Here is a 15,088-nt window from a genome sequence, read left to right as displayed (position 1 = left end):
GACGGGTGTGGGACACCTGGGACCTAAAGACCCAGAGCCTCGGCAGCTCCGCAAGAACCAAGCCAGGTGCTCGGCCTGCGGGAGGGGAGGGAAGCACTGACTCGTCCTGACCCTGTTCACGGAACAGGCGATCTCTTAGACGACCCATGGGACAGCAGCTGGAATCACATGAGAAAGCAGCAGTGGCCCGGGCCGTTCCCACCAGAAGCCCAGCACGCCCCATGCGCCACCCCTCCTGGCGCCCAGGCAGAGGCCGTCGTGCTGAGACCCACCTTAGCCACTTGGTTCGGAACCACATCCGGACGCCCTCCAAAGTGACAGGCCCACACCAGACGTGCCTCAGCTGCCTGTGGGTCCCTAGGTAGGACGTGGTGAGCGGGGAGACGTACATGGGGTACCCCAGGGGCTGGTCGCAGGAGGAGTTAATCAGGTTTCGGAGGACCTGCTTGTTGTTCTGGATGCTGCCGCGCTCCGGGTTGCGGTTGCGGAGGAATATGAGCTCCTGCTGCTGCCCCGCCCAAAGGCCTCGGACACATTCTTTGTTGACCTACAGGTCAGGGGTGGGGGGTCGGAGAAAAGCAGATGGCGTGGGCCTGCGTCTGCTGGATTCAACCTGCAGCGCACCAGCAGGGCCCTGGCGTGAACCCCCACGGCTGCGACACTACATGGGGGCACGGGGGCGTTTTCACGGGGAAACGTGGAGCAAATGGGAGGGAGCTTTGGTTTCAGCCCCGTGGTCTGAAGCTATACGAAAAGAAGAATCTCTGGCGCTGGCCTGGTGGCTTGGCTGGTGGGAGCGTCATCCCCTACACCAGAGGGTCGAGGCTTTGATCCCTGCTCAGGGCGCATGCCTGGGTTTGCCTGAAATCCCCAGTTGGGGCGTGTACGAGAGGCAACTGATGGATGTTCCTCTCCGGTGGCGCTGACGGCTGACGCTGCCACGCACAGGGACGCGAACGTGGGTGCCCAGCACTGCTCTGCTTCCTCTCGCTCCGCACCCCCCCCCCCCCACGCGGGAAGCGCAGGATGACCTGGGGGGCGTGGCCACACACCTTGATCACCTTGAAGCTCAGGAAGCTCCTGTGCAGCATGAGGACCTTGTACTCGTCTGCGCCCTCGTCGGCCACGCGCCGCAGGGTCAGCAGCTCCTCCTTGTTGGCAAGCACGGCGCCCCTCCATGCCGGGTCACCCTCGTGGCAGATGACCACCTTCTTCTCAAAGGACTGGATGGCCTCGTAGAGGACCCCGGGGTCTTCATATTCGTCGGGGCAGGTGAATTGGTCCTGGGGAAAGACGGGAGCCCAGAGAACGGAGGCCAGGGTGAGTATGTGCCCCGAAGTGGCTGATTCCCTGCCAGGCCGAGTCCACATCCCCTCCCACCCTCCCCGCTCCTTCTCTGGATCCTGAGCTGGTGGAGGACGCCTCCTCGTCCCATGTCCCACTGTTGGAACGTGCCCAGGGACAGAGCTCCGTGACTTAGGTTCTTAGGACTTCTCAGTATAGTGTGGGCACTTCTGGTATGTCGTTTTCTCTGGCTGAGCCCCTCTCCCCTCCTGGTGGAACAGGACCACCTCCTATCAGCTCTGGAGGGCAGACTGCCGCTGGCCAACATCAAGGCTACCCAGGCGGCCTCTGCTTGGTCACCCAAGTAATAAAGCCACTCATACACGTCATGCCACACGGGGACCATGCTTTTCAAAGCTGCTTTTCTTTCCCTAATGTTTCAGGCTGATACTCTTCAAAGATTTTATTTATTTATTTTTAGAGAGAGGGGAAGGAAGGGAGAAAGAGAGGAAGAGAAACATCAATGTGTGGTTGCCCCTTGCATGCCCCCCACTGGGGACCTGCCCCACACCCCAGGCTGGGAATTGAACTGGTGACCCTATGGTTAGCAGGCTGGTGCTCAGTCCACTGAGCCACAGCAGCCAGGGCTCACGCTGATACTTTTTGAGAACGGACGTCTACCTGGTGGAGCTTCAGGGACATCCTGATGGCCGGAGCGACGACTTTATGCAGCAGGTCCATGTCAGCGAACACCCACTCATCTCGTGCCGTGACCCGGAAGTCACCTTTGAAGAGGGCGTGGAGGCCATACAGGAAGGAGCCCAGGCTGTAAAACAGAGTCCCAGGCCCTGCTCACTCACGCGGAACAAATGGTGCTCATCCTGAGTGAGGGCCCAGGCTCCCACGTGTCATGTCACAAATGGCGTCTTTAGGCTGGTCCAGCAGGAAAAGGAAGATGGCCCCAGACTCACCCCATTGCACCCAACACTTCACCTGAGCCTGTACGGTACCCTCATGACAACTAGCAGAATGGCCATCATCAGTCATTTTAGGAGCCACCGACACACTTGTCCTCCCGATGTGACAGCACAGCCCCCAGTCAGGACTGGCCGACCCCACCGGCTCTGCCTTCAGGGGGTGGTGGGTGAACTGCAGACTCGCCCGGGCAGTTTTGTTTTTCCTCTCTGTGTTTCTGGATGTCACTTTTGGGCTGTTACTCGTCATAGAAATCAGGTGCTCCCCTATGCAGGGAGAAAGTGAGCCCACACAGAATCTCAGATGGATCTCTCAGAGCCTCAGAGAGCCGGTCCCATTCCCAGTGCACCCATTTTCAAATGACTAGTGGGAGCTGCGTGACAGAAGGAGTGAAGAACTCTGTGGGCTTGTCCAGGCTGTTGCGTTCCCAGCTTTTTCTTCGTCACCGAGCACGGCCAGGGTCAAGAGCATGGGTGTCACTCGGGGAATCTCCACAGTCTGTGCCACAGGCATTCTGGGTGTGGAGAGTGATGCTTCCTGTGCTGTGAGGACAGTAGGCTGCTGTTCCTTAATTCCCTTTACATATTTGCGTCAATAGATGAGACGGCAGCCGCCTCCACCACCCCGGCCTCTAGCTTCTCCTGGAGGTGGTTGTGGCACACCGGGCAGGCAGGGCGCGCAGGGCAGAAGTGGGACAGAGCAAGTAGGAAGGTGTGTGTTGGAGGGGGGCTGTCTCCGAGGATGGCTGCTCGTGAGGATTCGATGGGCTGGCTCGCTGAGCGAGACTCCTTCCAATCAGGCACCTGGCCAGCCTGTGGTCCAGGAAACAGTGCCACCGATGGCGAGTTCAGCATCCCACTGGGAAATGCACCCCTGTCATTGACTGGTGTCTGGAACTCTCTCAGGAAAAACGTGAGGCTTCAAGTCAGAGCAGAGTGCGGTCTGGTCAGGTGGGGCTCAGGCGCTGTGGCCGGGAGGAGCCTGGAACCTCCCGGAGGAGCTGCAGGAGGCAGCCTTCCTGAGGTCTATCCCTCACAGAACAGTGGCTTCCCGGGCTTTGAGCTTCAGGGACAGCCTTCGAGGTGCCAGAGGGCAGTGACCAGGGGTGACATTACAGGAAGCAGAGCCTGGTGGCCGCAGGCGATGCCCGGGGCGCTCTGAGCTCCCACCTGAAGCATCTGACACCGCTACCATCATCAGATGGGAGCCCAGTATCGCAAGGGGAGGGGCTTGATTGTAGAGCAGGGGTGGGGCTTATTCTGGAAAGAATTTGAGATGCCATGTTGCTTGCACGCACGTGTAAAAGGAAACACATATGGAGACAGAGATGGCGGCAAAGGACGTGCTCAGACACCAGCGACCTCCGCAGACACCAGGAGGAGCAGGAGCCCCTGGCCCAGCCCGCCGTGGGCTCAGGGGCCAGTGCAGGGCAGGGTGGCCGCGTAGTGCCTGTTGAAGGGGCAGCAGCTAGTCTGTCCCTCGGGGGCCTGCGAAAGTGCTGGCCTCCCACCCAGGGCCCCACAGCACCTGCCCTACTGGTCGTTTCCGATTCCAGTCTCAGAGAAAATGACACACTGCGGCGTAAAGGCTGCTCCGCTACAGTGCCCCTCCCCCTCCCGAGCAGGCCCTCTCCTCCTGTCCCGTCATGGAGTTTGTGAGCCAGGCAGTTGGCAGTGCAGGGACACCTGTGCCCACTGGCATGGGGACGTGCAGGGGACAGAGCGGGGCAGGGCCCTGAAGAACGCTGACAGGCATATAATCGCGTGTTAGAGTAGCAAATCCACACATAGGGAACGAAAGCTTGGGTTTTTGTGGCACCACAAACATGCTAAAAATTTAATAAATACAAATAGCTCTAAAAATATTACTCCATGAGGATGGGTAGCCGGTTCCTTTTTAACTGGCAGAGGCTGGTATGTAACACTGAGCTGCTCAACCTACCCAGGAGCCCATCCACAGCTCCCTCCACCACCCGAACCCAGACCTGAACCCAGCAGAGGGACTGGCGGCGCTGCCTCCTGGCCAGCACCCCGTCCTCGTCTGCAGGGCTCAGCCTGCTGCAGTTAGGGCCTGGGGGATGATGGTGCCGTTTCAGCTGACTGTGCATCTGCGCGTGTGTGCCCCTGCACGTGTCTGCATGCCCATGTGTGGGCGTGCATGTGTGTGCTTGTGTGTGTGCTGGACAGAAGCTCCCAGCCTCTGCCGCAGAGTGACGCTGCACCCCCAGCTGACACAGCGAGCATCAGGCAGGGGCTCAGTGACTCTCGGATTGGACCAACTCCCCGTGGTGTTCTTTCTGGCTCCCGACCCAGCTCCCTGTTACAGGGTGACAGAGCCACGGGTGATGACAGTACAGGTGAGAGGCCGGCCATTGGCACCCAAGCACAGAGTTCACAGCCTTCCTGGAAGGAGCCCTTGCCCGGCTTGAGGCCCTGGCTGAGCCTGCAGAGCTGCCACCAGTGATGCCCCAGCTCAGGCTGCCCCAGGCTTGTGCCCATTTCAGCTCCTCCATCACACCTGGCAAGGCCATGGCAATTTGAGGGTGGCCCGTTGAAGCAAAGGCTGTTTTCCATCCCCTGCATCTCAGCCTTCTTGATTCACAGAGGAACCCTCAGCTCTCTTCCAGCCGGAGGTGGCGTACACCCCGCTAAGCCCGACTCTTGCTCAAAATCTCGGAGCAGCTCACCCCAGTTATCACCTGCACCCTCTCTCCCTGGCTCTCAGCTGATGGCAGATTTGTCCCCTAGGGGACGTTTGCCAATATCAGGCAACAGTTTTGGATATGTCGCAGCTTGGGAGGTGGGTTGCTAGTGGCATCTAGTGGGGAGAAGCCAGATAGGGGTGGGTGCTGCTACAATGCACAGGACAGCGCCCCCCCCCCAAAGAACCATGCAACCCCAACTGCTTACAGTGCACTGTTGAGAAAGACTGCTCTTTCAGAAAAAAAAAATAGAGCATCACTGATTTTAAGGATATAGAGACAACAGACCTAGACTTAATGGGTCTAAGGATTCTGAGGGAAACAACTTTGATGCTGGGATACTTTTTGCAGGACAAACAGTGGGCCCTCAGAACAATGAACGATTTGTTCATTTTAGGTAATTTCCGAGCAGGTCCGCACACCCTGTGTTTACAGATTGGCCGGGAAGGACCTTCACTGCTACGCGCTGCAATGAAGGGGAGCTTGCGGAACACATGCGAACAATTAAGTGTGCTCTGCAGGCTGGGTTTCCCGAGCTTACTGATTGATTAGTAACGGAGATACTTCCAGAGTCTGCGACTGTTACCCATGCCAGCACTCCAGGCTCGGGGAGCCCCTCGCCTCGGGGACAGCAGCATGTCAGACAGGCTTTATTTCCGCTCCCCCCCCCGGCCCCCCCCCCCCCCCGCACCGTGGAATCAGCCAGCCCGTGTGCCTCGAAGCTCAGCTAAAACTGTCATTATCTGCGAATAGATCTTGCCACCAGAAAAATGAAAGAGAATTAATTGAAACATTTATGTTTATGATAAAGATCAGCAGAGGTGCCCAGAAGGAGACCAATGTAAAAATATGGAAAAGGCAACAGGAAGAAAGATCTATGCATAATCACAAAAGATACTGAAAAAATCTGAATGATTACAAAGAGACCCCATATTGTTAAATGATGTTCAGTTTTTCTCAAATTAATCTGTAAATTCAATACAATCTCAATCAAAATTCCAACAGCGGTTTTTACAGACTGTGATCCTCAATTTTACCTGCAGAGGAAATGAGCAGGAATAGCACCCCGAAAGAACTACAAAAGGTAAGAAAAATGTAAAGGTCAGCGGACTGGCCTAATAGATATCAAAACAGTGGATGACTCTAGTAAACCCAACAGTCTAGATTTTGTTTGAAGAACAGAGAAACCGGTCACTTTAACAGAAGCGTAAGTCCGAAGCACACTGTTACCTGTGGCAATGTAATACATGGCCAAAGCAGTATTTAAAGTTAGTGGTGAGTTTAAGTAACTAAGTAACTAACTAACAATGAGCGATGTAGCAAATGATGTTGGATGATCAGCTATCCTTTGGGGAAACACTGGGTCCCTAGCTCCCACCTTGCATGAAGATACATTCTATGTGGGTGTGCTGGAAGCTGGGGTCCCCTCCCACCCCTCCCACCTCAAGCACGTCCTGCTGGGTGTGCCAAGGATGCAAGGCCCCGCCCTTCCTGAGACTGTGTCTGCAGGGAGCATCCTTGGGGCGTGAAGTGACATCACTCTCGGCGATAAAGCTCATTTACTGGAAATTAGTATTCTGTGCTCTGTGCCCCCCCCACTCCCTGGGCTTGGGGGCTGGGGGGGCCCTCACAAGTATGCTGTTGCTGTGCTGTGAGCAATCAAGTCCTTTGTGTCTGACCCAGGCATCTCTTGTGCTCTGCCAGAATCCCTGACACCAACAAGGCAGCCAATTAGCTAAGAAGTGGAGTAAAATCCAATCCCAAGATGGAGAGACATAAAGCTATGGAAGTAGCAGAGAAAAAGAGAAGCTGGGATTTTTATTACCCTGGAGCTACAAAAGCAGTTTTCAGAAAGACACCAAATCAAGAAACAGTAAAATAAGAATTTTAAAAAGCTCTCATAAACCAATACCAGAGATGTATTTTAATGCATATAAATATCTTAATATGAGAAGAGATCCTAAAAATCAGTAAGAACCTCACCATCATGGGCCAAGCAGGTAAGTGGGCAGGCAACTCACAGAAAAAAATGGAAGTGGCCAATGAACACGGAAAAAGGTCCTTACCCACACTGCTAATGATGGAAATGCAAATGGAAGGAAGGTGGAGAAGTCAGTTTTTACCCAGGAGACCAGACAAATTAAAAAGACAAAACATCCCGCGTTAGCAAGGGTATGGCCCACCACTGCTGGAGAAACTCCAAACCGGGGCAGGATTTTTGGAGAGCACTTTAACTCTGTCTATTAAAATGATGTTAACAAATTTTCCTGAGCTCCGGAACTATTTTTTTCCCCAAGCGAACCCATTTACTGAACCCTAGCATATGAAATGCAGAACGCAGCTGTTGGGTGGAAGCAGAGGGGTGGCCCCAAACCCCCGCAGGCTCCAGGCTCCCCCTCACACTGTGTCACCCCCTGCCCCTGTCCCCCATGACGTATCCAAAAAAGTCGGAACTTCATGGACATCTCTTGAGCACGGCCTGGGGCAGCGTGTAAAATCAGTTATCTTTTTGCAAGTCAACGACCGAAATGAAAATACACGGCAGGATTTACCGCGGTGCGGGGCCTCTCAGGAAAGTGACCCAGGTCTGGGTAATCCCAGCCCCCCTAGAACACTTGAGGATTATTCCCAGATTTATCTATCTCATCGCTGTGTTTGGAACGAGCAGAGCTGTCGTGGAGTATTAGGGCCTGTTGGAAACAAAGGAAATCCCATCAAAACTAGGTTTAGAAAAGCAGCTGGCGAGCGTGGTGCTTAATCAGGGAAAAATAAATACACCCGACCCAGCAAGAAACACCTGGAACAAGACCGAAGCGCCTTTGAAAATGTCTTAGGTAGGAACTGAGAGTGAATTCTGCGAAGCGTTTTGTTTGCAATTTGTACAGAAAATCTGAAGTTTATAAAAACCTCTGATCAAAATAAAGCTCACCTGCCCAGACGCTATGCATACCCAAAGACTCATTTTGTGATTTTTGAGTCCATCCCCCCGAAGCCCTTCTCAAACAGCAGTGCCCATCCACAGTGTGACAAGGAGCCACGTCATCCTGGTTCCCAACCCCCGCTGGTGACCCTCCTGCCGGGCGTTCAGTCATCACGTTGGTCCCAGGTGACCACAGGAAGCTTACTGGGTCTCGCCAGAGCCTGAGGCGGGAAGGAGGGTGGAGAGAGGCTGGGAGCCCGTCAGCTCCTCCCAGAGTAGTTCCTACAACAAGTACTCATTCACTCACTACGTCAGGGTTAGCACTTCTCACCTATGAAGAAAATCATAAAGTTCTGGGATGTGGGTGTGGGAAGAGTAGCTAATGTCACACATTCGGTCCTCGCTTTCCCTCTCAGTGACTCAAGGCTCTTGCCTCCAGAAATGACGAGAAGTGTCAACCACACCGCTGTAACCTTACCGGTTCCCAGCCCACAGCTGGTGAAGCCTTCCCAAAGGGCCACCAGCCCTGACTCATGGTCGCCCCCTGCAGGACGGGCATTCAGAAACAGTCGACAATCTCCCTGGACTTGTTCAGGGGACGGCGGGTGGCTGTGAGGGTTGTTAGTTAAATACACGCACGTGGGTTTTGCCCTTGAGAAGCTTCCAATCCAACCTAATAACAAACCTACTCAAGTCAGACGTGGAAAAGAGAGCAGTAACTCGACACAGAAGCGCCGAAGAAAGTCTGAGTGGGGGGGGGAACCAGGGAGCGAGGCTAGAGAGAGCCCTCTGTGTTCAGCCCCTCGATTCTCGACCCGACTGCACACTGAGTCTCCTGGGGAGCTGTGTAAATCCCGGTGCGCAGCCCCCCCACGGACGTCCTGGTATAATTGGTCTGGACTGGGCAAGGGTCTGGGTCTCAGATTTAGAAGCCTTTCAGATTTTAACAAAACTAATCAAGGAGCTTTTCTTTTTTAAGATTTTATTTATTTATTTTTAGAGAGGGGAAGGAGGAAGAGAGAGAGGGAGGGAAGCATTGTTGTGAGAGAGACATTAATCTCTTCTATGCGCCCCGCGTCTGGGCACTGAACCCACACCCTAGGCATGTACCCAGACGAGGAATCGAACCAGAGACCTTTCGCTTTGCAGGATGACACCCAATCAGCTGAGCCACATCAGCCAGGCTTTTTTCTTTTTTTTAAATCCTCACCTAAGAATGTTTTTATTGATTTGAGAGAGATAGGAAGGGAGCAGGGCAAGAGATGCGCCCAATGCAGGTTCAAACCCGCAATCTTCTGGTGTATGGGATGAGGCTCCAACCAACCGAGCCACTCGCTCAGGGCTCACGGAGCTTCTGATGGACAGCAGAGTTCAGAACATCTGGTCCCCAGTGGTAGGTACAAAGGAGACGCCTGTGAAACAGCCAGCGATCTGGGGGGTGAGAAGGTGACTGATGGAATTCGTAAGAGCCGGCTGGCTCAGGGGCCAGGAGCCAGAGGCACCGCAGTGACAGGCTCAGGGCTGTGAGCGGCGTCCTTGGTGAACAAAAGGTCGAGAGCTCTTTGTGAATCAGAGAGAAGACCCAGTGCCAGAAGGAGAGGGCGGGCGGAAGGGTCAGGAGAGAGCTTCGTTTTGTTTTTGTTCTTTAAGAGGAAAAAACTGGCTGTTTATTCCATAGAGGGAGAAGATCCATGCGAAAGAGTCTGAACGGGCAGAAGGGGCTACCCGTGAGTCACAGCCCCCCAGAGACACACACGGTGGGGTACACAGGATCAGTGATGTGGAAAACGGGGGGAAAAAGTAACATTTATGGAGCAAGAATTTGGCCAGGCATTGGCCATGGTTTCACTTAATCTCCCCAGCAAATCTGCAGGCCCCTCGCCACACACAACGCCCCAGCATCCCGGCATTTCGGCTGTTGCACATTCCTGCCATCTCCCTCCCGGCCACGCACAGGGGTCCTGGTGGCCGCTACAGCCCTGCCACAGGCCCCGCGGGACCTAGCCTGGGAGGGACTCTCTGGGAGAAGTGTAAGCAGTCCACAGGTAGGAGGAAATGGTCGAAAACGAATCTGTCAAAAGTACAAAACGCCGAGGCCTGTCCCAGCCGTCCCCCCAGGTACCTGAGCGCCGTGTTGTGCGCAGCCGTCCCCAGCGCTCTCCTCCCGAGGATGCACAGGGCGAAGGACAGGGTCACTAGGGCGGAGTCCTCGTCGCTGTCCAGGGCCTTCGGAGGCTGAGGGAGCAGAGGTGTTAAATGAAACTGCCACATGGGTGCCTGCAGGCACCACCTGAATCACAACTGGAGAGTCCCAGGAGGCAGTTCAGGTCAGTGTATCCAGTCCTTGCCGGAGTGACCGGGGGTCTGGAACTCTCGCTTCCTGAAGTAGTTTCTCTTGTGGCAGGACATGCCAAGGAAACTGCAGTGAGGAAGCTACCGGAGGGGAGACAAGGGCTCCCGTGCAGCGTAGTGGCCTAATCGCCTGGGTTGTGCATATGGCACTAAAGGTCAAGATGCTCAGAGATTATAGTCAACGGAATGCCCACCTGCACACTGTCCAGGGCCCACCTGGTCACGCTGTCTACCACCCGACAAGACCACACATAGGGACAGTATCAGCACACTTTCTCCTTGCCGAGTCTGGAGGACGCAGGTGCCGCCACCTGCTCTTCCCACCACCTGTTTGTAATCACTCATGAAAAGGTCAAGGACAGGGGCTGAGTCATCGTTTGATTTGCCCTCTACAGTCGTCAGCAGACTTCTCGGCAGCTGACAGGTCGGTTTCAACCTGGATCTACTGCCTCTGTCTGCGTGTGTGCTCATGCAGCTTTCCGTCCTGAGAGGGAAAGGCAGCCGCCTCCCTGCACTGGCTTCTCTCCCCTGTCCCCTCCTCCTCGCCCACCTGCCCTCCCTCCCACGCTTCTTTGTATCAGCCGTCACTGTCCCCAGTGCTGCGCTGGTCTCCGGGAGCGGCCTCAGCACAGAAACAATGCAGGAATCACGTGGGCCGTCGGACTGTTCATAGAATTTCACATTCACGATTCGGTGTGTGAGGTCAAGCCCCTGGACCTCACACAGATGTTCTCTGTGCAGGAATCACAACAAGTGGCTTCAAACAAGTTTTCAGAGCTTTAAAGCTATGGTAGGGGCTTACACCTGCTCTGACCCCGAGCACAGAATACGGGGAAATAAAACCTCAAGGCCCCTTCACGAATGCTGTCAATGGTTAAACAAACTTTTACCCAAATACCAACGTTTTCTCTCCCTTCTGTTTTCTTACCGTCTACCAGAGAGTATAGGGAAGAGATCAGCTGTACGATTTACCTTGTTTTTTAAGCCCGCAGTCCACCAACGGTCCCAGCCCGCGGCCCTGCCCCTACCTCCTGTCTCTTCTGTGCGCAGTACTGGATCCACTCGAGGTAGACGGTACAGTAGCTGGCGCGCGTGACCCCCTGGAGACACGGCACGTAGTCATCGTCAATGTTCATGTTGAACGTCGCCAGGTCGCGCTCGATATAATGCCACTTGGCAAAAGGCTGCAGGGACTTCAGGAGCGACTCATTTTTGATCCAGGAGAGGAGCTTGGGGGACGTCACCAGGTAGTATATTATACTCTGCAGAGAGAAAGCAGGATTTTGAGCCCTCGCAGCCACTCGAAAGCCAGAAAGACGTGCTACTTATTGTATCTCCTGAAGTCAGTTGCTGTCAGAGAAGTAGGCACCATGAGCCCGCACACACGGGGCTGTATTTCCTGCTAGATTTAGTGGGCCGAGCCCACTGGAGATGTTCCTACGGGGCACTGTAGGAGTGAGGGAAGTGTGAGGAGCAGACCTTCCGTGGGGAGAAAGGACGACAGCCAGCCCCCTCCGGGCTGGAGTCGCACACGGCAGACCCTCGGCTACTGCAGGCACTTTGGATGCCAGGCCAGGCTGATCCCGCTAGGCGTCGGGGCAGACCCTCGCCCAGGACCCCCTGCCAGAGTGGTTAGTGAACTGAAGCCTCAGGGCTCTGATGGGGGGTAGTTTCTATGCAGATGTGACACCGTGCACGCCCAATCCTGGGCACTGCCCCGGCAGCGGACATCCATGGTGCACCCAAATATCACCACCCGTCCTCCTCACCGGACTCTCCACTGGGACGCCCAGCAGGGGAGGGTCCAACCCCAGGCTTTGTTATTCTGGGTCACAGCTTTAGTGAAGGCCACGTTGTTGTCCTTTTTGAATGAGCTCATCTGGCCCGGAGGAGTAAAAATGTGACCCAGGAAATGAAAACCCAAGTCTGATGTGGGCGCAGCAGCAACAGACGGGACCCTGGTGCTGCAGTGCAGCCCCTCCCAACCTTGCGGCCTTTCATTTCTCAGGGAGGTGGGACTTTTGCGCCTGGGTGTCCCTGAGGCTGGGCAACCCTGGGAAGCTTGCTTCTCTCATCTGGAAATCAGGAGCCACAGGGAGGGGCAGGGGTGGCGTTTGATGCACAGAGGCGGTGAAGCGTGTTCCCATGGAGTCAAACCCTCCACTGGTGGCCTTCTCGGGGACAGTCACGTGTACGGCACAGACGTGGACAGGCTGAAGTGCCTAGCCTGAGAGTGGGTGGGCAGAGGCACCCGTGCGGTGTTCTTGGTGTTAGCCCCATCCCCCTTGACTGGGACGTGGAGTCGGGAGTCTGGTCAGGGTGGCTGTGGTGTCTGGTTTCAGGTTATGCTGGGAGTGTGAGCAGGTGAGCAGAAAGACGGGCGGCCTCTGGCTGTGGGCTGAACAACGCACAAAGTCCTGAGTCAGCCTCTGCTGTCAGGACCCAGGGCGGCCCTTCATCTCTCAGCGTTGGCTCCAATGTCCCGCTGGTCCCAAACAGGGGATGGGGGGGCCTGAAGTCCGCAGACAGTAAGCAGAACTAGGTAGGCCACTCGTTCTCCATCAGCACAGCACCCAGGACAACCTTGCCAGCCTTACAAAACCTGTTCTGTGTCAGGACAGGGGGTGGGGGGTGGGGCAGCAAAGCAGGGCACCAAGAGGCAGAAGCACTAATGATGCTTCTCACAGTTGTTCTGAGGTTTTAAATGAGACAGTGTGTGTGAAGCACTCAGCACCTGGTCTGGCACGGGCACACACACAAGAAGTAACAATAGCACCGTGTCTCCATCCCCAACAAGCCCGAGGCAGCAGCCGCAGCAGCCTGAGGCAGGGGCTGGGGGGACAGGAGACGGCTTAGTGTGTGGCGGTCGCCAGCGTGCACCTCTAATGTTCAGAAAATGTGAATTCTGAGTCTGGAGGGCTCTCTGCTGTCTTCCCACCTTCGGTAACTTACAGCTTCGGGGAGGGTGACAGACAGACAGTGCAAGTGGCTGGCCCCAAGTCGCAAGCCAACGAGGCTGTGACCCTGGCCAGAGTCAGTGCTCCTCAGCTGACAAGCACGAAGGGGAAAAAGACATGTGGGCTGTCCGAACGTCTGGCTCTAGCGGACATCTGGTCTAGTTTCCCCCAGTAGGTCCTAATCACGTGTCCCAGACGGGAATAATAAACAAATCAGAAGAGGAACGTTTATCTTTCCACTCATTTCTAAGGAAGAATTAAAATAACCTCTCAGCTGATGAAGTCAGAATAGTTAACGAGGACTTTGAATGCCAGAGGGTAAAACTCCTTCCCCTGATTTGGGCAAAACCCCTCAGCATTGACTCCAGAGCAGAAACCCCCGCTCTGTGCTCAGCTTTCCCGTGTGAGGGGACGGGGTGCCCATCCCTCTCACCGGAGAAGCGGATACGACACTAAGTAAAGCCAATGAGTGAGGAGAGTGGACACCGACGGCGTAGACCCCGGTCCGTGTTGGAGGCTGGACCCCTTCCAAATTGATTCCCTCTATCTGCCTCCTCCAGCAGGAGTCTCCCGGCTTCTCACTGTAATTGTGGATCTGTGTCTCCTATCAGGAAGGAAGGCGGCCTGGCAGGCAGACCCACCTGTCCCACCTGTCTGGCTCATCTGCAAGGCAAGAGATAAGCCCATCTCCTTTCTACAAAAGTCAGCAGAAACAATGGCTGCAGGAAATTCAGGCTCTGCAGAGAGTGGGGGCCTGGCCTGAGAAGGGGTTTTAAACACGGATGAACGGAGGGGGGGTGGGTGGGGGAGCCCGGGGAGCCTCAAGTCCAGGAAGGAAATGACTTCAAATACACTCGTGGAGGGCCAGGGAACCGACTCAGTTTACTAGGAGATTAAAAAGAATCCTTTTGTGCAAAGGAATTATTCTAAGCTTCTCTTTTTCTTTTTGGACTTGCCTGTCCAATAAAAAAATAATGAAAGGAATAAAACTGACCTCATGAAACTTAGAGCTGTGAAGGCAATTTTATTCATGCAGGAATGAGGAGCAAAGAAAAGAGTCATTACTTTGCACCCTAAAATGCTGTTTCTTCCCATCTAACAGCCACTCGACACTTCCGCAGCCGCCTTGCAGGAACTCCAGCAGGGTGTGTGTGCAGGTTCTGTGCGGCCCCTCGCCTGCCGAAGGGAAGGAAAGTGCCCAGCGCTGTTTTCAGACGTGGCCTCCAATGAACAGGCCTATTGGTGCCCACGTGACATGAGTTACACCGTGTGGCCCCGTCTGGGCGTCTCTGCCCCTCCTGAGTGCTGATCTGGAGTCCAGGAAATCTGTCTGTGGTGGTTCCCAAGCCTAGCGGTGCATCGAATCCCTTAGGAAACATTTAAAACTACAGGTGCTTGGGCGTCGCCCCACGCCCACAGAGTCAGAGTTTCGGGCAGGACAGGGAAATCTGCCATTACCCAACTTCTGGGGGAGCCTGAGGCCATGGGTCTGCCCCCCAGCTCCCGAGCAGCGCCCTGCTGGGTGCCGAGCCACTGACCTGTGCGCCTCTCCTGCCTCGCCTGAAACTCATGTGCTAGCGTCACCCCCTTTCTTGGGAATGTGCACAGGGTTCAAAACGGGGAGGGGTGGGGAGCAAGGCGAGCCAGTGCAGGGCTCTGGAGGGCAGACGAAGGGGCCGGCCCTGTTCCTGAGGCTACAAGATGTTTGGTGCCAGGGCTCACCCTTCTGGCCTGTCTAGACCCCATCTGCTGGCCCCGGCTGCCTTCTCTGGAGTAAACTCTTGGCCACTTGCTTCGTGGGATGGTCAGTCCCCTTGACCTGTCAGCCCTCGATCCAGCCCTCCTGCAATGGCCCCAGCTTGTGGCTACTTAGGAGCTAACGGGGACACTCAAGGGACA

General features: G+C 55.2%; 1 protein-coding gene across 2 annotated transcripts in view; it reads right to left on the bottom strand.

The window, feature by feature from the left end:
• Positions 1–15,088, bottom strand: part of PCNX2 (pecanex 2) — a 186,896-nt gene that overhangs the window by 7,746 nt on the left and 164,062 nt on the right. For both annotated transcript variants that reach the window (XM_053913245.2, XM_024561815.4), the window contains exons 27-31: positions 11,261–11,494; positions 10,003–10,115; positions 1,966–2,110; positions 1,053–1,283; positions 273–547 (exon numbers count right to left, since the gene is read on the bottom strand). In XM_053913245.2, the coding sequence (XP_053769220.1) occupies positions 273–547; positions 1,053–1,283; positions 1,966–2,110; positions 10,003–10,115; positions 11,261–11,494 (998 nt within the window). The remainder of the gene's footprint in view (positions 1–272; positions 548–1,052; positions 1,284–1,965; positions 2,111–10,002; positions 10,116–11,260; positions 11,495–15,088) is intronic.

Source organism: Desmodus rotundus, chromosome 10, assembly GCF_022682495.2.
Source record: "Desmodus rotundus isolate HL8 chromosome 10, HLdesRot8A.1, whole genome shotgun sequence".
Lineage (NCBI taxonomy): Eukaryota > Metazoa > Chordata > Mammalia > Chiroptera > Phyllostomidae > Desmodus > Desmodus rotundus.
This window is presented reverse-complemented; position numbering and strand designations above follow the sequence as displayed.